Raw genomic sequence first — 21065 nt, forward strand, 5'->3', positions numbered from 1 at the left:
CTCTATCACAGAAAAATAAGAGTTGTAGAACTTATTGAAGACTCAAGACAGCCATAACATTGTGATTTTCTACAAGTGCATGTACACTTTTGACCACAACTGTATATATATGTGTGTGTGTGTGGCAGTTAATTTTCACTGAACACCACTCATCAAATAGTTGAAATGTATGTGAACTATATTATTTGATTTTTTTCAGTGCTGTTGTTGATTTTGAACACTACTCAATGATTGAGTCAACATTATTTAATGTCTGGGTTTTGCCAAACAGAAGGCAAAAAACTATCTTCGCATTCTCTTGTCTTCATTTGTGCTCGTCAGCAAACAATGTTGTATTTGTTATCCTGATCCAGGACGCCCAGCATAGCGAGGCGATGGGTTTGCTGCACACTGCGGACAGGACCAGTCTGATCTCTGAGATTCGTCAGCTCCATGGTCAACTAGAACAACTTCATCAAGGTAAACCACTGTAAAAACGTATGGTCTATTAAAAGTTGCTCTGCTCGCGATGCTCTTTTTTGCCTACTATTGTAATGTGTCCATTATTTTGCTTGCTTTGAGTGGGAAAACCTCTTGATATTGATGTTTTCTGATTGTTGTTCTCCAGGTGCCCAGCCTGCTGTGTCAGTAGGTGGAGAACATGGCATGAAAGAGCAAAGGGCAGGAGGTGGAGCTGATGGAGCAGCGGAGGCTGACAGGCTTCTGGTGGAGGAGCTGAAGGGTGAACTGTCCCAGACTAAACTGGAGCTGGAGACAACACTCAAGGCTCAGCACAAACACCTCAAAGAGCTGGACACACTCAGGTTAGACACAATGTTTGTTCACAGAAGTGCATCCACCCGCGCAGTAAAGCCCGCAGATTGCCCCTGCAGTGACATCTTTTGGGACACAGCAGAATATCTTCACCCTTTAATCATCTGGTGACCCTTCAGATTATCTATTTTGGCTTCCTTTGAGAACCAATGTTCATTTCTGTCAACAGGGCAGAGGTATCGCAGAAGGCTGTTGAGGTGGACGCACTGAACGATCATCTGACAGAGGAGAGGAAGAGAAGCAGAGATCTTCAGTGGGCCATAGAGAAGGAGAGGTGTCGAACTTTGAAAAACGAGGAGAGTAAACAAGAAGAACTGGAGGTAAGAACCTTTAGACAGGTGCCTTTGTCTATGTTGGAGTTCTTTAACCAAAATGTAAACGCCTAACCAGGGATGGGTGTTTCTTCCTATGCAACGGTATGTATTACTTTTGCCCTGATTAAATACACAAATAAATAGGTGAGTCTATTTTCTTCAGCAGACATTCAATGCCGTAATTACTGAGGTATTTGCAACAACTCAGCAACTCTGAGGACTCCTAGGCGTTCCGGATCCCTGTTGAAGATCTCTGTTATAGTCTATAGGTCCTTCAAATAACAATTGCATTTCCATTCCAGGACCTGCACCTCATTCTAGAGGAGCAGAAGAGCCGCATGGCCCAGCTGAGCCTTACCCTGGAACAGGAGCGCCAGGCTTCGTCTCAGCTCTCCCAAAAGGCCGAGCAGGAACATCTCAGTCTCCACAGTCGCCTCCAGGAACTCCAGGTCCAGTTGGAGACAGAGCAAGCCAAGGCCCAGGAGATGAGCACTGCGCTGGAGAGGGAGCGGCAGCTGCGGACGAGTGTGTCCTCTGACCGTGGTCCATCTAGTGAGCAACGGGTCGAGGAGGAGAGGACGGGGGTCAACGAAGGAGAAAGTCTGCTGGAAAGACTGCAGAAGGAGCTGGATGACAAACATGCACAGGCAGGTTGTTTTCTGCTGAGTTAGGTCCAACTGGACACAAGATGGGCATTGCATCAGTGTCAAAATGTCTTGGATTAAAATATTTGTAAAATCAGACTTAAACAAACAATTATTTTAAGTCTGAATTTGTCCTCATTGTCCTTCTCCAGGTTGTGCGTCTCCTCAGTCAGGTGGAGGCCCAGAAGCTCGAGGTGGTACGAAAAGAGGAGGAGCTGACATTGGGGAGTCAGAGGTCAAGACGGGACCATGAGGCGCTGTTGGAAGCCCGGGCCCAGCTGGAGAGCCTGGAAAAACGAATATCTGAGGCCCAGGAGCAGCTACAGAGAGAGATGGAGAAGAGGAAGAGTGTAGAAGAGGAGAATGATAGGCTGGAGGAGAGGTTGAGTCAGTTAGGACAGCAGAGAGAAGGGAGAGAGGGGAGCGGACCTCTGCAGGCTGATGGCCACAGTGTGAGTATCAACTAGTCACACACTTTTTTAATAGTGCTTTCATTCAGACAGTCTGTTGTTAGTTTAAATCTGTGTTATTTTTTCCTCAGCAGGCTGTCTGTCACAACAAGTCAACCGACCGCACCAAAGACTGGGTGTTCCGGCAGAAAGGTGAAGACAGCGGTCAGACAGCAAGCTCCGCTGCGTCCCCTAACCTAACAGGTCACACCAGCGGACCACACCATGGTCCTTGGCACACAGTCGACAAGATCCTGGGCACACTCCACCTCGTTTCCTCCAAGATCCACGTCATGGCAAACAAGACCACTGGCAGGTAATTAAAGCAGCTATAATCAGTGTTTTCATCTTAACATTGGATCTCACATAATCCATAAGTGTATCGTGATATGCAGGACTTTTCTAATTTAGCCTTATGGAAATGAACTGGTCATTTGTACATGTGTGTGCAGGTTGACTGCAGAGGTCGACAGTGAAGAGTTATCCTGGGTGCAGTCCAATGTTGATGAGGTCATCACTATGCTGCAGCAATCCCCGGGTCTACCCTCCGTCCCTGAGGTCAGAAACAGTTTTGTCTTTTGGGATGGTTTCACTTCTACTTTCAACATTTGTGGATTTTGTACAGTTAAGTTTTTTTTAATGAAAGAAAATAGGGAAGACTTAAATTGAGGAACTGTTACCTCACCTACTCATGCACAAGTTTTGGGCTAAGGTAGTATTCTCACATGCTGATGAGCTCAAATCAACTGTTTGTTTATTTTTCCAAGCGTCTGTTATCTGTTAAGCTCCCGGCTCTACCACATATGGTTGTGACTGCTTGTGTCTTTCCCGCAGAGTGTTTCCCTGCTGGCAGGAGGCTCCTCCAGCTCCTCCAACTCCCTGACGGAGCGACTGCTGAGGCAGAACGCCGAGCTGACGGGTTTCGTGAGCCGGCTGACCGAAGAGAAGAATGATCTGAGGAACCACACGCTCCGCTTGGAAGAAGAGCTCCGACGCTACCGGCAGGCTGGACTGGGATCAGGTGACAGTGTGAGTACATGACAGTAAATACTACTGATAGATATGACTGAACTTATATTATTATAAATATTACAACACTTTCCTAAGACTGACATCAATCTTCTGGTGTACCAGCGATGTTAAAGAACTGTAACATGAATTACGATACTAGAGGGGCCTCATATTTGGAAAGCTGTTTTCAGCTTTTCATCTCTTGTCATTGCATTTAGAAGACTATAGACTAAATACCATTATTTGATTTTCGTCCTGCAGTTCAGCAGCAGGAGAGGAGTGTCGAAGGCGGACTCTGGGGTTATGATACTTTCCCAGGAGCGGGAGGCTTGGACGAGAGAGAAGGTCCGCCTGGAGAAGGCTTTACTTCTGGCCCAGGCCCAAGTGGCCCGACTTCGTGGGGAGATCAGGACCGACGCACTGCGAGAGATGACTGGACCTGAGGCTGACAATGCTGCACTGAAGGTTTGCTAGAAACGACTAATACATCCCCGCAATTAAGGAGTTTGGAGTTAGTTTCTTGTAGTAACTCTAGAATGCTCTGTACAATCGTGTCACTTTACTCCTTTCCTTTTCTTCCAGAGGATGTATGGAAAGTACTTGAGATCAGAAAGCTTCCGCAAAGCACTCATCTACCAGAAGAAGTATCTGCTGTTACTGTTGGGTGGCTTCCAGGAGTGTGAGGAAGCCACTCTGTCTCTGCTCTCCAGGATGGGCGGCCGGCCGTCGCTCCCCAGCCTGGAGTCCCTCAGCCAGCGCCGCCGGGGACTGACGCGCTTCCGCTCGGCTGTCCGAGTCTCTATCGCCCTCTCCAGGTAGGCAGCCAGAGCTCTGTGTTGGAGTGTTCGTTTTGGCCATTGCTATCCAAAACGTCATCATGTTAATAAGAGATATATATGGAGTCGAAGAGATTATAACTTTGATTTTATAAAAGGAATAACCTACATATTTTCTGCTCAGAATGCGTTTCCTAGTGAAGCGATGGCACAAGGCGACGGGGATAAGCTCCACATCCTCCTGCAGCATCAACAAGAACAGTGCAGGACAGATATTAGGTAACCAAAACATATCATGTTCTTTGGTTTCTACATGTTGGGGAGAATCATTTAGAAGCAATGCTCACCACGTTTTTATTCCTCTCAGATACGGAGGTGAGAGACTCACCGTATCTTCACCCGGGCAGCGTGGAGATGTACAGAGAAAGAGGAAGCGGAGGAGTCTCCAGCGGCAGGGGCCGAAGTGGACGTGAATCCCCCAGATCGGCTGTCTCCTCACACCACAGGTGCAACATCTAATAGGGCTGCAACTAACAATTACTGTGTTTATAAATTCATCCAACAATAATTTCCATTATTCCATCTAGACTATTTTATAAAATGCCAACATAGTGAAATAAAATAAAAATAAAAGCCAACACTAAGTTAACGTGTATCTAATGTTTTTACATAACCTTCTTAAATTGAAGGCTAATCCAAATTAGGCATTTGGCCGGTAGGTGATTCTGACGGCATGATAACCTTCAGCAAAAATGTCACTATTGCAGTTACAGCTTCAAAATGGATTCCGCATAAAATGTTGACAGTGGGCCGACTACTTGGTGCACATCCCAATAACACTGGCTAAGTATAAGTATACCGTGTGTTTTTAAATGTCTGGGTAAAAAATAACTTTTTATCCATTTGACATAATGGATTTGAGTTTTAAACACACTGCACACTGGCAGGAAGAAGGATTTCTAAAATGCACTTTCTGTCCTTAGAAACAGCTAAACACTTTACTAAAAGGTAGCTACATAAGAGTGACATGACACTGTCGTGACACATGAACCCTAACCATAACTTGTCTTGATAAAACCAAATGATTCCATCACGGTGTGATGGAAAATTGTGGTTGTTTTGACACTGACTTTTTGAAACTGTGGTATACCTTGAAACCGGTAGCGGGCCCATGCCTGATCCAAAAATTCAAACCTGTTTAAAGTGACATATTATCTCAGTTTTGTAAGTGAAAGCTTGGTGTCCGTACTGTATAGGCTTCACATGGCTGGGGACCCCGGAGCGCTCACCTGTTCCCACCTGCAGAGCTACGACCCCGACCGAGCGCTCACTGACTACATCTCCAGACTGGAGGCGCTGCAGAGGAGGCTGGGGAGTGTGACATCAGGTAGGCTTGTAGCTTATGCAACAGTTCATTACTAACAGGAGCACCATTGCCAATTTAAATGAAAAAAGGAGGGAAAAATGTTTTTTTTTCCTCCTGGAAGAGTTTCACCACCATACTTAATTATTCTCAAGAAAGTTAACAAGAGTCCCAACATTGTGCATCAGTGAAGATTCACAAAGGAAGCTGTGAATACCAAAGCAAAGGGTTTTTTCATTAACACGGTTAACACAAACATTATCTCACACAGACACACACACACAAACACATTGTTTGACATTGTGAAAGTATGTGTAGACTGTCCCTAAATTAGCACAGTAATTTAGTGGGACTGAAATTGCAATTTGGAAATGATTGGCATAAAATTGTACTTTAATCATCCCAGTATCTCTAGTTGTTGTGGTTTTTAACTCTTTGAACTCATTTCTCTGCAGGTGCTTCTTCCTATACTCAACTGCACTTTGGCTTGAGAAGATAAGACGCTGTCAAGTTATTTTAGCTTGAGAAAACTCAGTTGCCTTTTTCTCATGCTGAGCGCTATCTTTCTGGTGTGGACTGTATCTTTCCATGTGGACCAAAACACATTTTTTTACTAGTGTACGACATGTTATATTCAGGCTTTTTGTCGCCCGCACTTGAAAAACAGCTGTTTGTAAATGAGTCTGCCTCTTTGTTGTGGATGAGCTACAATCATGTATATTTGTCTAATGCTAATTTAAGACCTTGTGATTATTAATTTATATGTTTGTGTTGTATGGGCGGAGCGTTAGGTAGAGAATGTTTGGGTTTATCGTTAAGGAGGCTGCTACTGGATATTCTACACTACACTGTGTTTTGCTTAGGCCAGACTACAGAGGACATTTGTAGAGAACGTATTTTTGTAAAGCGTAGGAGCTTTGAAATTTCTGGGTATTTTGTCAAAAACTGAAATAAAGAGGACTACATTATTTGAAAGATTTGAGTATTTGTCATTTCTTGTTTATCCACTAACTAAAAGATGATGAGGGTTGCTTTGCCGAGACATAGTTAGTAATACATTTGGCATTAAGTGTTGATAATGGGTGCGAGCAGATTTTTGAAAGTTTCTTTATTGAAAGAAGGAATTGAACTTTTTTCTCAAACAAAAGAAAAAGGTGCAAAAAATACAAAATAAACCAACATATGTCACAATAAGCACAATATTGTCAGCAAGGAGAAGACATTTAACAGTTTGATTTGAACACAGGTTGTGCAGGGACACATTGTATCTTGCTGTTCACGCTAAAGAGTCAGTGCTTGGTAACTCAACCAAAGCTCCTAATTAATTCAGGTCACATATTAAAAAAGACTGGATTCAAAGTTTAGGTGAACGGAATAAAGTTAATATCCTCAAATGTGGTGCAATGTGGATTGCAGCAATTTGCTACTCTGTAACTCCAGAGTTCTCGTGAGAGCACAATTTTAATTTGCTCAGTAAGTTACCCTGGCATCGAGTAATGCCTTTCCTTTTGGATTTGGGTCTGGATTTCCAGGCTAGCAATTTGCTGCCATGACATTATTCAGTTTGTTTTACGATTATTTCCTTTGGAAATTTGAAAGGAAATCAATCAGTGACCGTGTGACACAAGGGGCTTACAGCTATTTACAGTGGGTGCTGTGTGCTGTTGCTTTTTCAATGTGTTTAATGGGATAAAGTAATACAATTTCACTAAGAATAATGTTGTTGTTTTTTGCCATCGATGTAAATGTAGAGAAGTCATGTCTCGCGAAGCACGAATGATGAAGTTCACTGGATGCATGCTGAGAAAACCATAATCCAGCCAAGTCTAAAATTTGGATAAAACTAAGACTTCTTATACTTTTTTTAAGAATTCACATTTTGAATATTAGCATGTGTTTTCAACTCAGAGTCATTCAGTCAGTGTAATCATCTCTGGAAACGCAAGATTCAAAAATGCATGTATTACTGTTTACATTCAGGGGGGAAAAGGGCTGAAACAAGCACAAACTAAATGGTTGGACATTCAGGCAGAGCTGAAGCTTCCCTTCAATCCCTCAGGATGTTGGACAGTTTCTTTTTGTCTTTGCTCCCTGCCTCTCCACTGTTTTCCTTCTGTCTCTCACTGTTTCCTCCTCTTGTATCTGATGACGGGGTTGTGAGGGGTGTGAATCATTGTGGTGTAGTTGATTGTGGGGAAATATCCGTCCACCAGGTCAAAGTCGTACATTCGCAGTAAAGTGGACCAGATGGTTTTGATCTGGACGTAGGCAAAGTTCTCCCCGATGCAGCGATGACGGCCTGAAGAGAAGTGAACAGAGGTACAGCTTTGAGTTTTTTTGGAGTGCATTTGTACATCATTTAAATTCTAGTGTGCTCACTTTTAAATCTACAGCTAAGATTTAAAATAAGTAGACAGCAAACTGCATCCTAACACTTTTTGTTAATTCAGAGACGTAGTGACCATGTTAATCATTAACGGATAAAACTACTCCCATGAACGTTTTAATCACAGATCTTTCTTACCGGCTCCAAACGGCACGTAGGCAAACTTCTCCCCTGCAGCGGGGTTGTCGTTGAGGTAGCGGTCAGGGTTAAACTCCATCCTCTCGGCCCACGTGTCCTGCAGACGCTGGTTGACAGTCGGGGAGACGCAGACCTGGTGGCCCACAGGGATGGTGTATCCTGCTGCAGTCTGAGAGAGTAAGGGAGTAAAAAAAAAAACTCTGTGCTGAGAAATGGAGTATTAAAATAAAAAGGCAATTATTTTACTGATGAGGTCAAATACTAAAAGCAAAACCAAAAGGGCTAGAAAGGAGCAACTTCTAGAATATGATTGCATGGGATTCAGGACTTGTGACTGGACCAAATGTAGTTGACCAGCCAGGTGTTCTTACCTGAGGAGAGCGAGCCATCCTCATCATGGTCATGATGGGCGGGCGGAGACGCAGGGTCTCCTTCAAACAGCGCTCCAACAAGCTGAGATCTTTCAGCTGAGGATGACACCACAACAACTTTAAGATTAACTTTCTTTGTTTCCTCTAAGCTCTTCAAAACAGCCAAGATTAACTGTTAGTTACACCAACAGTAGAAAACAATTGGAGCATATGAAAATCTCAGGAGTAGCATCTTTATATCCTGTCTCCTCCCTTACCTCCTCATGGACTGGTCAAAATGAATAAAGTCGGTTCTTATGCACAATCTGTGAGTTTTGGTAAATTTCCTTTAGAAAAATATGACCTGCATGCATGATTGCAGTGTTATTATTAACAATAAGTGTAACTGCAGTAGCCTGTAAACTATCTGTAAACTATCTTGATTGGGATTACAATACACATGTACAGTAAATGTTTGTTGCCAATAAATGAGTACAAGGTGGAGATAAGATGCAGAACTTATGAGTTAAGTGTTAATGAAGAGACAAAAGTTTGAAACAGGGATGTTAAGCTTTTTTTAAGTTGCCGTGGGATGTTTAAATACCAGTTTGGAAATATTGATCATTTTGTATGTTAGTATAATTTTGGGAAAATCAGCCCTACCTGGTCAAAGTCGAGCGACGGCAGGTCTTCTCCACATGCGGCCCTCTGCTCGGCGTAGCAGCGGTCCTGCAGGGCTCTGTCCCTGGCCAGGAAGAAACCCATCCAGGCGCTGGTGGTGGAGGACGTGTGCTGACCCGCCAGCAGGAGACCAATCAGCATCCCCGCGATCTCGTTATCGTTCAGGGCTCGTCCATCTCTAAGGGGAAACAGAGTCCAGAGTTAGAACTGTTGCGTGTTTAAGGGGACATAATCAAAATTTCAATATTTTAGCGGATAGCTTTCAATAGACATCTTACTCAGGCTTTTGGGTGATTTTCTCTGATGGTAATTTTAGCAACAGACTCTTAACACTAGCATATGTTTTTTTCTAGTTCTGACACTATAAACTGTGTCCTTCCTTACATCATTCCTCTGCATCTAATTGCATTGTCACAATGTAATGTGGTTTAAGTCTCTTAGAGTGATTAGCTCAGTTACCTCTTGCTTATAGATTTAAATTAAGTATTAAATAAAGTACAATTACTGGTCATGGCGTAAGGTATATGGACTAGTGCGATTTTCTAATGAGAACCCTGTGATTTAGAGGGTTTTTTAGGTCATTTAAGGATCTCAAGATCCTCTCAAATTTCAGAAACTCCTACTATCATGTATCTTGCCGAAGAGTCACAGTGGTCAAAATATAAATATAAATCTTTTATCTTAAAAAGTCTTTGGAGACATACGATTAGATGTCTGAATGTATCTAATGATCCATTTAAATGGGATCTAGTAGCAGGAGCTTACATTTGACATTTTTGTCCTCGGACACCAAAGCTTTCTTACTTGTACGTGGCATCGATGAGCGTCTGCAGGATGTCGTCCACTTTCTCTCCAGATTGTCTGCGCTTCTGAATCACTTTGAAGAAGATGTTCTTGATCTCTGTGTGAGCTCTGTCCCTTTTCCTAACAAAGAAATGCAGTTATATTATACTAGGACAGTTTATACATTGTCATATATAGGTAAAGAGTCCAATCAGGTGGGACTGGTAAACATACTTTACATCTAAAAAATATTTTTCTATGTCTGGATGTGTTTTTCACATCTTGTTTTTTTGACTTCTTTTGTCCATATGCAATATGCTAACAATCCCGTTTTTCTCAGGAACGTCTTTCTGTCTACAGATGTGTGTGTGTGTGTGTTTGCTGAGCTCCTCTAGCAGTCCTACCTGAAGCTGGGCAGGGGCAGCCAGCCGGGCAGGAGCCAGGCAGCATGGCTGAATCCTCCGTCCAGGTCGGCATAGAGCTGGGCCACTCGCTCATTCAGCATGCTGCGGATCTCCTTCCCATGTAGGCAGCTGCTGGCCGTCAGGATGATCAGCTCAGACAGAGCCTCAAACAGGTCTAAAAGGCAACAAGTTAATTTAGTGAGAACCAAAACTGGCAACAATACAGAGGGTTCAGACAGATAAACAATCAGTGATCATTTCACAGATATTTTGTAATCAATAGAATACTGATTTCTTATCATTACTCAATCCTTTTTCATGGGTTATCCATTTAAGTTGGACTGGTTTGGAGTCAATAAAAGGCTGCACAATTGTTAAGTGACTAACTTTACAAACTCGGGGAAACTTTATAGTTTTGGTAAAGGTTACAGTGTTAAAAACAAGTTGGAAAGAGTCTCATTAAAAGTGGATTATGTCACTTGTCAATTTTGTAATATTCATGATTTAATCAAGTTATTCATGAAGGATCTTACTTCTCTCCCCGCTGTCTCCCCATCTCTGAAAATACTCAATGGTCTCTGCCTCGATGATTTTCACGTGTTGCTTAAAATGAGCGATGTTCAGCCCGGTCTTTAACATCTTCTTTTGTTCCAAAAAGATCTGCAAATACATTAAAGAAAGAATGTATTATGGTTGCAATGTACAGTGACTTGTTTTATAGCATTTATTAACTTTCCCTGGTTTGACTCTTTCTTCCTGACTTGTTAATAAACATGATTTCACATTAAAGGTGGACTCACAGGGTTCGGCACGTCATAGGCTACTCCTTTGCCAAACACTGGCGTAGTCAGTCTGGAGTAGACGTCCTCGGCATTCAGGTCCTCATTCTTGCTGTTGAACATCAGCGTGGCGGCTTCGCTGCCCAGCAGGTAGGTGAATGTACTCCCCACCATGGTGAAACTGAACACGGGGCCGTACTGTGGGTGGGCAGCAGAGAATGGGGTGGGGATCACAACTTGGGGGTCAGGACAAAATTAATCTGAGGGGTTGCAAGACAATGTATCAAGTTTCTCTAATATCTTTACATATTTTCAAGTGAACTACTGGATAATTTAATTATTTTGGGCCTCTAAGACCTATTCATATTACGTTTTATTTATTCATTGTAAATACAACTGGTGTCACAAGAGACACTGTAAAGTTTTTAGGCATCACAAGCCAAAACTAAGTTAAACAATGAGGTAAGGTCAAGTGTGTGAGAGGTAAAATAAGATAGAGACAAGGATTATTTTCTTTGCATATGCAAACTGCAAGATGTGGCTGCAACTAACAATTATTTTCATTTCCAATTTACTTGTGTTTTATCTATATTAGTTGATGAATCATTTAGTTTGGTTTTTGGTCATTGGTTGTAACATGGTCAACGGTATTTTTGTTAAATGTCCCAAAAGAGTACGAAAACATGCATATATTTACATTTGAAAAGCAGGGACAGTGACTTAGTTTGCACTTTTGATAAAAGCTCTTGAACAATTGATGTTTTACCAGTTGCAGAGAATCATTTCAGTTGTAGTCTAATACTTACTTTTTCATAAGCATTTTCAAGAAATTCAATGGGGCTTTTCCCAAATGCAATGGCATGACCCAGGAAGGGGATGCTGGAGGGTATGTAAGGTGGGTATTTCTGCAAAAAAAAAAAGGAATATAATAACAATGGATGATAAATACAAACTGAGAGACGAATTTCAACCGCCACTTATTGAGATGAAAACAGTATGTTTGGGTACCTTACCAGATCACTGTCAGAGGACTGTCTGAGCAGCACTTTAGACATATATCCCAGAGTAAGAGTGATGACAGAAGCTGCCAGCACCACGGATGTCAGGTTGTCGCTCATTTTCCCAACAGTGTCCCCGAGCAATTTACTGCTCAATTCATACAAGTGAACAGACATTATAGCTTCCTCCGCTGGATCTAGCCTTTCAAAATAACCGTCCCACAGACCGACTAAAGCCTGGAAGAAATTCGCTCAGCAGAAGGAAGATGAACGTCCACTTCTTCAAAGTTTCCACGGCTGACAAACGTCCAGTTCATTTGATGTAACGTACATGTAGAGGGGACGTCGGCAGTGTCTCCCCAGCGTCTTTTACCTGTCAATAGTCGTCCTTCCCCCGCCTGACCAACGGAGGCTTTCTATTGGCTGATCAACACGTGTCTGTCAAGCGACCGCCGCTGTGATTGGCTGCCGGTTCCTGAACCGATGTCTTGCTATATGATGTCACGCAGTACAAACGTGATCTGCGCCATCAATTTTAAGAGTTTTTTAAACATTTAATATCAAACTCGCCATACTTGTCTTTGAACGTTTTCCTTTGCCTTAAAACACGTCAATGCGTGCGGTTAAAAGTTTCCACTAATTTACGGCGTCCCAGTGAAGTATCGAAATATAATATGTACCAAGATATTCATTTATTGGACAAAATTAGCCGACATTTTGCCGTCAGTTGGCAGTGTATTTTAAGCTAATAATAAGGATGTACTAGCTAGCTTTAAAGATTTCACCAATTAGCATTGTGGTTAATTAGAAAAGCAAAATGTACATGTATATCTTAAGAAAAGCACCTTAAGTTACACACGTGAAACATGTCAAATGTTTTACACCCTTAAAAAGCTAAATGAAATACCTGGTAGATAAAGTAGACTTTAGAATTTTTATTTTATGACATCTTTGATATTAGGTACGTTATTAATTAGGTACATGTTTTCAATATCCATATGAGCCAAAACATCATGAGCATGTTCTATACTTTACAAAATATACAAACACTATTGTATTATGGCATTGCTACAAGGTCATTACTGTTGTGTTAATAGTACTATAGTTAGTATAATTTTTAGTACTCAAATATTTGCTACTTTTGATGAAATTAAAAGACAAAGTATTCTGTTTAACAGTAACCAGTTCTATATTTTCCTCATCTAAACATGATTTTCTATTATCCTGAATGGTTTCAGTGTAAAGCCATTAGTGATTTATATATTGTATCGTGTCAACAATCCACATCACTACTTTATGGAGCTTATTATTTCACTTCTATCAATTTACAGATATTTGCCGCAACAGGTAATGTTACAATTTTGGTTTGGTTCAAAGTTTTCAACACAAACTCCCAACACATCCTTATGCATCCATCAATCAGTTTATTAAAACAACATTAAATAAACATATTTACATGCACTCAAAAATATTCAACTCGTCAAAATACACAATGTGAGGTTGTAAGAGATATCTGTAAGCATAACATACAAAATGAGGCGCTTGTGGAGCTGACGACTTTGCTTTTTATCCAGAGTTATTGCAGTCAAGGGAGAGTCAGATCTATGGCAGCTGTGGTTTCTTTAAAAAGTTTTCAGCCGTAAGCATATTTGTCCGTTACAGTTTTATCATTTGGTGTTATTTGTCCACTCAGCTTCATCAAAAGCTTCACAATAAGGCCAGCCTAGATGGAAATAATGAACATTAGAGAGACAGTGTTTATGTTTGAACTTCTTTTCAACGTGAACATTTGAAATTGAGTCATCCTTGAGAAGGGACTTTAAAATATTCAGCATTATAAATGCACTCTGGGTTGTTTACAGGCATGATTTGTATTCATATTTTGAACATCCTAGAGTAGTTACCTGTTTTGTGTGCACAATGAAGTTCATTTTATTGTCACCACTGTGTATCTGGAAGTACTGGTCAGCGTGTCCAAGCTGCCACATGAATGTGCTGTACTCTAAGCTGATGAGAAGGACCTGGGAGGGTGCAGAGGTTTAACAAAGGATCATACTGAGCAGCACGCACTAAAGACACATCAAACCAAATGTACAGTTAAAAACACAAAGAAAAAAAGTAATATAATTTAAATATACAGAACCACGTTTTAGAGTTTAAATTGTCCAAGTTGAGGACAATAGTCATTAACAGAGATATTACACCCTAAAATGAAATTTCAGTTATTAATGACTCATCCACTCGACTCGTAATCTCAGCTTTCTTACAGTCTATTGTTATTACTATTAAACATAAGTTGGAAAAATCATCTTATTTTACACCGAATGACAGTATCATATACATTCAGTATTAGCTTATCCCAACTTTTCATTGAAGCTATATGATGTTTAAATAAAGAAATGAAATAATAATAAGAATGTTTAAATGGATTCAAATATTCAGTCCAGTCAGCTTGTGCTGCAAATTTGCAGGTAACATTTGGAGGGCTTGGGGTTTAAAAAAAATAGAATAATAAAGGGCGATACCTTGGTCTCCATATTCATGAGGTGCAGCCCTTTTGTGTTGACCCCGACATAGACGCGGATAACTTTGTGGTTGCTGGCGCTGGCCTTGGTGTAGACCTGGCCCGTGAAGAAGGCCGCCCCGTAGGTCGGGATGTCCCAGCAGTTCTGCAGAAAGAGTCGCTGCAGGTGGTGCATCTCTTTACTCACCCCCTCACTGTTGCTCAGGGCCTGTCAGAAAGGGAGAGAGCGGTCTGTCAACAGCCAGAAGTGGGATTCCATTTAACGAATAAAGCCCTATTCGCACAGGACTAGTGTTACCAGAGGATCTCATTTGATTTAGAAATTACAACAGTGGCGGATTCGCAAAGGATTAGGATTACAGACCACCTCCAAAACTATTACAAATTACTAAAGGTCCACAGGTAATACCAGTCCTCTGGGAATAGGGCTTAAGAGGAAACTGTACAGTGAAAACTTCAATCGTACTTTGTATTCATGTAGTATCCTGTTGGTCCAGTGGTACGCTTTGCTTTTCACCTTGGATATCGGAACAATTGATTTCAGGTTTTCCTCACTGTTAAAAACAAAACAGAAAAATCAAGCTTTTAAACTTCATACAACAACTCAAGCAGAATAATAATAATAATACAATAAATAAAGTTGGATTTGACATCACAGACTAAAAAGTTAATGTGTGTAAAACTGTGTTTTACTTGAGGAACCCTTGCTTATGCTTCTTGCTCTCATAGCTGCCATAGATGATCTGCAGGAGGAGGCTGGCCAGTGTGATCAGCTTGCTGTCTGGAGCAGGAAAAAAGCCTTTCAGAAGGCAGTGACGGGCCTCGTCGAAAAGGATGAGGATGGCCAGAGGATCCTCCACCTTTGAACAGAACAGTGAGTAGCAGAGTGATGACTAACACCTGACAGGTGTCGAGTAACCGAGTCAATCACCATCCCACATTTCAATAATAAACAAGCTGCTTCTTGTACTAAAAGTGTGCTACCTTTTTCTCAACTTCGAGAGGCAGCCGGACGTCCCTACGGAGGAAAAGCTGAGGTGTTTCCCTTTGAGGATCCAGCACCGTCAGGTCTGTCACAATCTCCGTCCAGATCCGCAGGTGTTGCAGGGGCTTGTGGTACGGCTTCAGCTGCAGGTCTGACACAAAATAGGCACACCAATGTTACTACAATCTTCTATTTTTGCAATGATAACATCCTTTAAAAAAGGCAATTTGCAAAAATGTTGAGGTTAAAGATACAAAGATGTCTCCATATACTATTCAATCTTTTAATATTATAGTCACTGAATCTAAAAGCAAAATATAACATTTGATCAAACTTTTCTGGTTTAGAAACAGTGTGACAACATGTGGCTCTCTCATGTGTCTTATGAGTGAACTCACGGAGGTTCTCAGAGCAGATCCAGATGGTGAAGTACTGCTGGGTGTCCTGGGAAAGACGCATGCCTTCCATGATCTGCTGCACCGTTGTGTTGTTGCCGTGCTTAAGCTCCACAGAGCGATATGAGCCGTCCATACGGTAGATACGCACCTTCTCATACTGTGGAAAATACAAACACACATTCATACCATAAACAAAACCAACTGAAGCAGCTAGGTCCTTAGTAGTTAAATTATTCCGCAGTAGACCAATCTAATCTAATCTAGACTAAACTAATCTTGAGAAGATAGCACCATCTAGTGACCAACTATGTATGTATCTATGTGACTCACTGGTTTGCTGTTGGCTTGCTGCAGAAGCTTCACCGTCTCCTCCCATTCGTTCTGTTTGTTCTCCTCACACACCTGAAGAGGGGATCTCTTCTGCTGGTCTTCTATGTGCTGTAGGTGGAAAGGTCAATATGAGTGTTAACAGGTTATTGTCTTCCACTATAACTGCATTGTAAAATCATCCATTGCAGCTTTGGGAAAAAAGAAGAAGACAGCCAAATGTTGAGACAACCCCAACGTCATGTTTCGTACCCGGTCGATCTCGGGGTGCTGCAGCAGGAGTTGCACTATCTCTGCGTGGCCTCCTCTGGCTGCGAAGTGCAGAGGAGAGCTGAGCTGGCCATTCAGCAAGTTTGGATTACAGTTACCTTTCCCCAGTAACAGCTTGGTTGCTTCGACTTTACCGTGCCTGAATGAAACCAAACTTAACTTTACCACAACTACTCATAAACAAGACAAACCAAAATCCAAGAAAATAAGAGCTTTTGGACAAGCGTCAGGCTCACCAGCAGGCGTAGTGAATGGGAGCCCAGTGGTCACTGTCCAGCTGCTTGACAGAGAAACCACTGTCCAGAAGCTTAGACAGCAGGTCTGTGTCTCCTTCACAGGCACTGCGGTGGAGGGGAAAGTCGTCCACCCACTGGCGCTCCCTGCAGAGAATTCTTTTTAATAACATTTTAAAAAAGCATTTCTTATTTTTGACTGCATGATGTGAGGTGGAAAGAAAAGGAAGAAAAGGACAGTTAAGAAGAGGTTGCAAGGGCCATTGCCAAACCGTTGACACAAAGAAGAGCAGAAGTTGACTGGCAATGACGTAATAATAATGTAGTCCATGTTAGAATAACCCCTCACTTGTCTTCTGCCACACAGTTAGGACCATGTTGCCACTTCTCTCTGTTGGGGATCTGGATCTTGGAGTAATCGGGCGCTCCAAGCCCAAAGTACGGGTTGATGATAACTTTGTCCACCTGTAAATAAAATGCCAGACGAGCAGGAGAGTAGGGTAGAAAGGTAAAGTAATTTAGGTCCCAGTCGAAAGAGAATTACAATTTCCAGGTTTATATTACTAACAAAACATTTGACCTATTACTAACAAAATCCATTACTGTCTTTTAGACAACCAATCTCCACTGGTAAATTAAATAAAATATGTCCATTCCTCATCATTTTCATTTTTTTGTACTAAAAAAAATATCGGACTCACCCGGTTGGTGTACTGCAGATCAGAGCCGTAGAGCGGGTTGAGGATGCACATGTCTGCCTTCTCCAGGGACATCATCTTGCTTTTGATCTCCAGAGCAGTGTAGCCCATGTGCAGACCGTCTTCACTCAGTTTGCCCTCGCTGCTGTAGGCTGGGTTGCTCACGTTGGTCTTCACCCGCTCAACAGGTGCTGGTCTGAACAGAGCGTGGATGGCGTGAGGCACAGTGTGCTGCTCTGCTAGCCATCTATGGAGGTCAAAGAAGCCACGTTAAAGCTTGGTTTCTCCAAAGCCTCACCTGAGAAGTTTTTTAAATTATCCTCACTTGTCTAAAGCCAGAAGCATCTTGGAGGTAACTGAGCAGAAGTGAATGCTGGTCTCGCTGCACACCCGCATGATGTCCTGAAAGCAGTAGAAGCTCGGACTCCCGGCAGTGTAAGCAGGCTTGCTGTTTTCTGTTCGGAGTGATTTATTAATATACATAACATGACATTTACAAGTATGTTAACTATTTGGTACAATAACCAAAGTATCGCTTTAGTAAGACGGATTCTTTGTTTTTTGCTCACCTTTAACACTGACTGGCACAACAAAAAGCGAGGCCTCTTTTCCTTCATTGGCTCCATCAAGGAGGAATTTCTTCAGATGCACCACACGCTTTCCTGAAACCCAAAATGTTGCTTATCTCATTAGTTCCCAATCTTGGAGGTCAGCTCAAAGATGGGCATCCTGCAACAAGAGGTCACGAGTAGACAATCCCTTCACTTGAAAGAGTCACAAGCCACAAAGGTTTGTGAATGTCCCAAATGTCCCACACTCACCTATGAAGCCTTGGTTATTGGATAGCGGTCTGATTGTTTCATCAACATAATCCAATATGGATTTGGATTTGTCTCCTGCTGCTTGGATCTTTGTTGTCAGGAGGACTTTCTTTCTTTTCTTCTCCTTCCCCTCCAGAGGCACCTCAATCAGCAGGATCTTTCCAGGAACCAAAAGAAACATGGAAACTGAGTAAGAAACACTGGACTGGAAACACTGGTTGAACACCTGTTTAGACATCATTGTCTGTTGTTTCTATTCTGTTTCATTGGCTTTAGAAAAATTATGTAATGGTAATTGTTGGTCATTGGGTTATAATTTATAACACTGGTAATTCTTTTTTTTGGGGGGGGGGCATTTGTAGGCCTTTTTATTTTGATAGGACAGCTAAAGACACGGAAGGGGTGAGACTGGGGGACTGACGCGCAGCAAAGGGCCGCTGGCTGGAGCCGAACCTGCAACCGCCGCTTTGAGGAGCAAACCCCTACTTATGCGCATCTGCTACCAATTGAGCTAACCCACCCACATAACATTGGTTAAGATTTATTTATTTGATTATGACACTCCACATTATTCAACATTTCTGTAAATGCGCCAGTGTTAGCCTGTCGGCTAATTTTCAACTGTAGTCTGTAAGGCTGACGTGCTAACCACTGAGCCTCCATGCTGCCATTGGAATTGGTAATTCAAGAAATGCTCCTTATTGTGCGGTCCAACTACTCACGGAAACTTTAAACTTATATTAAGCTTCTTTAATTTATATCTCTCAGAAGAAAGATTAGCTTTTTCTTTGTCCCTTCCATTTTAGATTTCTTTTTTTTTTTTATTGACATAGTTGATGCTGAGGCCAGCATGCGATCTGCTGCCAGGCTCAGCACATTACCTCATAGGCTTTGGCTTTGTACTCCTTTGAGCTCAGGCTGACTTGACTCTTTGGGCGAATGACTGCAACAAACACATCCTCGGGGCTGTCCTCGTTGCCCATGCTGCTGCTGCATGCACTCTTTCTCAGTCCTGACAAAATGTTCTACACAAGGGCCAAATGCTGTGGAGATGCATCCCTGAAACAGAATATCACAGGAGGAGTCAATAGTTTCACAACTGCCACCCAGCTGAAGATTAAATCTGGACAATTCTGACAAAACAAAACTCAAAATAACTTTATTCTTTTATAATGAAATACCAGATTTGTGGTGATCCTTTGGGATTGTCTTTTTGGTGTTTATTAACTATTTAGGCTAATTAAAATAAATTATGATATATAAATATAAATATAGTTAGTTTGCATCTAATCTGTATCGAATTTTAAAAATTGAATTGTCCTAAATCATATTTCAAGCAAAAAAGTCGAACATTCCCTAAGTCAGCTTCTCAAATGTGAGGATTTGCTGCATTTCAATGTCTTAATATTATAAGCTACATTATAGACCAAAATATCTATTAATTGAGACAATAATTGATTAATCATTAATGAAAATACTGAGTGTTGACACAAAATGTCTCCTTTCCCTTAAAGGGGCAATCCACTTGTGGAAATTGCATTACTTACTGTAATTTTAATACAACTTTTAAGAACCAGAACATACAACGTTTGAGGTACATGATTGTCATACATTACAATAGGCTACAAATACATTATTTTAGTCAAAACACAACCGTGTAACATTAATACTTGATACTGCAAAGTAAAGTCATATGTGATGTGGTCACGACATCCCTCACATAGAGGCTTATAGCAACTGTTACTATCCCTTATAATATATTATGTCATAATGCACTTCGCGGGTATCTGCACTAGGCTACACTAGGCTACAGGCTTCAGGTTTTACCCACTCTTTAAAGACATACAAATAATAACACTACAGTAACAAAAATAACCCTCACCTCAGAAATCAACTTGTTAAGATCAGAGGGAGGTCACGCCCCGGAAACCCAACTCTGTTGTCTTCAAACAGTTATCACACAAAGTAAAATATATGCTGTAACACTACACCTGGGTCAAACTATTCTCGATACATTTTCTCAATAAACAGGACCAACTTTTTGGACTGAATGAGCAGCTGTAGCCGGGATGCTACACTTCTCATCACCGCTTTTCCGCTCGTTGAGCGGTTGAAACTTACCGAAAGCGACGTGACTTTTTCTTCAAACAGACCAAACACAGCTTCTCTCGGCTCCCGGGGAGTTTTACCATGTTGAATTTAACAACCCTCAGCCGAGAGACTGCTCCAGAAAAACTTCCAGGGCAGCTATTATATTGAAGTAGTTGCTAGGCCTGTATGTTAACTCGGGGCTGGGCTGCAGAGACAAACACAGGAATCGCGTTACGTCTCATGACAGCGACTCCGATCAGACAACAGAGGACTCTGGTGGTGAGGGGGACTCACTGCGCCACCATTACCGTTTGACAAACTGCAGGTTTTTATTATTTTATTTATTTTATTAACTATGGGCTCTTCAGCGTTTACTACTATGTTGTATGCAATTGCATATTAAACTGGGAAACAATGCTTAGGGCAGCCTAACACCTAAATAGCCTCCATACTTAGATATTTAAATATTAGTTGGCATGGTTTTATAGACCATGTTTTAAACCACTATGAAAATAGCATTTGCACAGTTAATTCTCAGAATTAACTGTATCTGTGAAACCTTAGTGACTACCTTACCTATCACACACACACACACACACACACACACACACACACACACACACACACAGTACAGGCCAAAAGGAGAGAGATGGAGGGCTGCGCCTTCACAGTCACCGGACCTGAACCCAATCGAGATGGTTTGGGGTGAGCTGGACTGCAGAGTGAAGGCAAAAGGGCCAGCAAGTGCTGAGCATCTCTGGGAACTCCTTCAAGACTGTTGGGAAACTATTTTAGGTGACTACCTCTTAAAGCTCATCAAGAGAATGCC

The 21065-nt window shown here is 41.8% G+C and overlaps 3 protein-coding genes across 13 annotated transcripts in view; 1 reads left to right on the top strand and 2 right to left on the bottom strand.

Moving 5' to 3' along the window:
- akap9 (A kinase (PRKA) anchor protein 9) overlaps nucleotides 1-6347 on the top strand; it is a 64072-nt gene extending 57725 nt beyond the window's left edge. For 10 of the 11 annotated variants that reach the window (XM_034892686.1, XM_034892697.1, XM_034892691.1 and 7 more), the window contains 14 exons: nucleotides 354-459; nucleotides 608-803; nucleotides 983-1133; nucleotides 1430-1774; nucleotides 1924-2223; nucleotides 2313-2536; nucleotides 2673-2778; nucleotides 3055-3249; nucleotides 3493-3696; nucleotides 3814-4046; nucleotides 4192-4286; nucleotides 4375-4513; nucleotides 5264-5394; nucleotides 5826-6347. In XM_034892686.1, coding sequence (XP_034748577.1) covers nucleotides 354-459; nucleotides 608-803; nucleotides 983-1133; nucleotides 1430-1774; nucleotides 1924-2223; nucleotides 2313-2536; nucleotides 2673-2778; nucleotides 3055-3249; nucleotides 3493-3696; nucleotides 3814-4046; nucleotides 4192-4286; nucleotides 4375-4513; nucleotides 5264-5394; nucleotides 5826-5869 — 2469 coding nt within the window. In that variant the 3' untranslated portion in view covers nucleotides 5870-6347. The remainder of the gene's footprint in view (nucleotides 1-353; nucleotides 460-607; nucleotides 804-982; nucleotides 1134-1429; nucleotides 1775-1923; nucleotides 2224-2312; nucleotides 2537-2672; nucleotides 2779-3054; nucleotides 3250-3492; nucleotides 3697-3813; nucleotides 4047-4191; nucleotides 4287-4374; nucleotides 4514-5263; nucleotides 5395-5825) is intronic. The other variant, XM_034892687.1, reaches the window with a different exon arrangement.
- A 1061-nt stretch (nucleotides 6348-7408) lies between these two features.
- LOC117957116 (lanosterol 14-alpha demethylase) lies at nucleotides 7409-12291 on the bottom strand. Its single transcript, XM_034892699.1, has 10 exons — nucleotides 11905-12291; nucleotides 11698-11796; nucleotides 10913-11089; nucleotides 10646-10772; nucleotides 10113-10287; nucleotides 9730-9849; nucleotides 8908-9103; nucleotides 8266-8361; nucleotides 7895-8063; nucleotides 7409-7669 (listed from the first exon to the last, which is right to left on the bottom strand). The coding sequence occupies exons 1-10, from the start codon at nucleotides 12064-12066 to the stop codon at nucleotides 7491-7493; spliced, it is 1500 nt and encodes a 499-aa protein (XP_034748590.1). The 5' UTR covers nucleotides 12067-12291; the 3' UTR covers nucleotides 7409-7490.
- Nucleotides 12292-13298: 1007 nt separating this feature from the next.
- On the bottom strand, nucleotides 13299-20519 carry krit1 (KRIT1 ankyrin repeat containing). The gene is made up of 17 exons (XM_034892698.1): nucleotides 20267-20519; nucleotides 19027-19204; nucleotides 18146-18302; nucleotides 17894-17986; nucleotides 17650-17779; nucleotides 17328-17571; nucleotides 16976-17091; nucleotides 16630-16773; nucleotides 16376-16532; nucleotides 16127-16234; nucleotides 15797-15953; nucleotides 15398-15549; nucleotides 15107-15273; nucleotides 14880-14967; nucleotides 14415-14621; nucleotides 13794-13910; nucleotides 13299-13612 (listed from the first exon to the last, which is right to left on the bottom strand). Exons 2-17 carry the CDS (start codon nucleotides 19126-19128, stop codon nucleotides 13523-13525), a joined length of 2229 nt encoding a protein of 742 aa, XP_034748589.1. The 5' UTR covers nucleotides 19129-19204; nucleotides 20267-20519; the 3' UTR covers nucleotides 13299-13522.
- Nucleotides 20520-21065: the final 546 nt, after the last annotated feature.

Source organism: Etheostoma cragini, chromosome 14, assembly GCF_013103735.1.
Source record: "Etheostoma cragini isolate CJK2018 chromosome 14, CSU_Ecrag_1.0, whole genome shotgun sequence".
Lineage (NCBI taxonomy): Eukaryota > Metazoa > Chordata > Actinopteri > Perciformes > Percidae > Etheostoma > Etheostoma cragini.

Bases quoted from the DNA above. Each gene is read 5' to 3' on its own strand.
- LOC117957116 (XM_034892699.1), bottom strand. From the start codon at position 12,066: ATGTCTGTTCACTTGTATGAATTGAGCAGTAAATTGCTCGGGGACACT. The intron at 10,773-10,912 runs GTGAGTCCACCT...ATGTATTTGCAG, and splicing joins CCTATGACGTGCCGAACCCT to ATCTTTTTGGAACAAAAGAA. The intron at 8,064-8,265 runs GTAAGAACACCT...TTACTCTCTCAG, and splicing joins GGATGGCTCGCTCTCCTCAG to ACTGCAGCAGGATACACCAT.
- krit1 (XM_034892698.1), bottom strand. From the start codon at position 19,128: ATGGGCAACGAGGACAGCCCCGAGGATGTGTTTGTTGCAGTCATTCGC. The intron at 15,550-15,796 runs GTGAGTTCACTC...ATTTTGTGTCAG, and splicing joins GATCTGCTCTGAGAACCTCC to ACCTGCAGCTGAAGCCGTAC. The intron at 13,911-14,414 runs GTATCGCCCTTT...GCACCCTCCCAG, and splicing joins TCATGAATATGGAGACCAAG to GTCCTTCTCATCAGCTTAGA.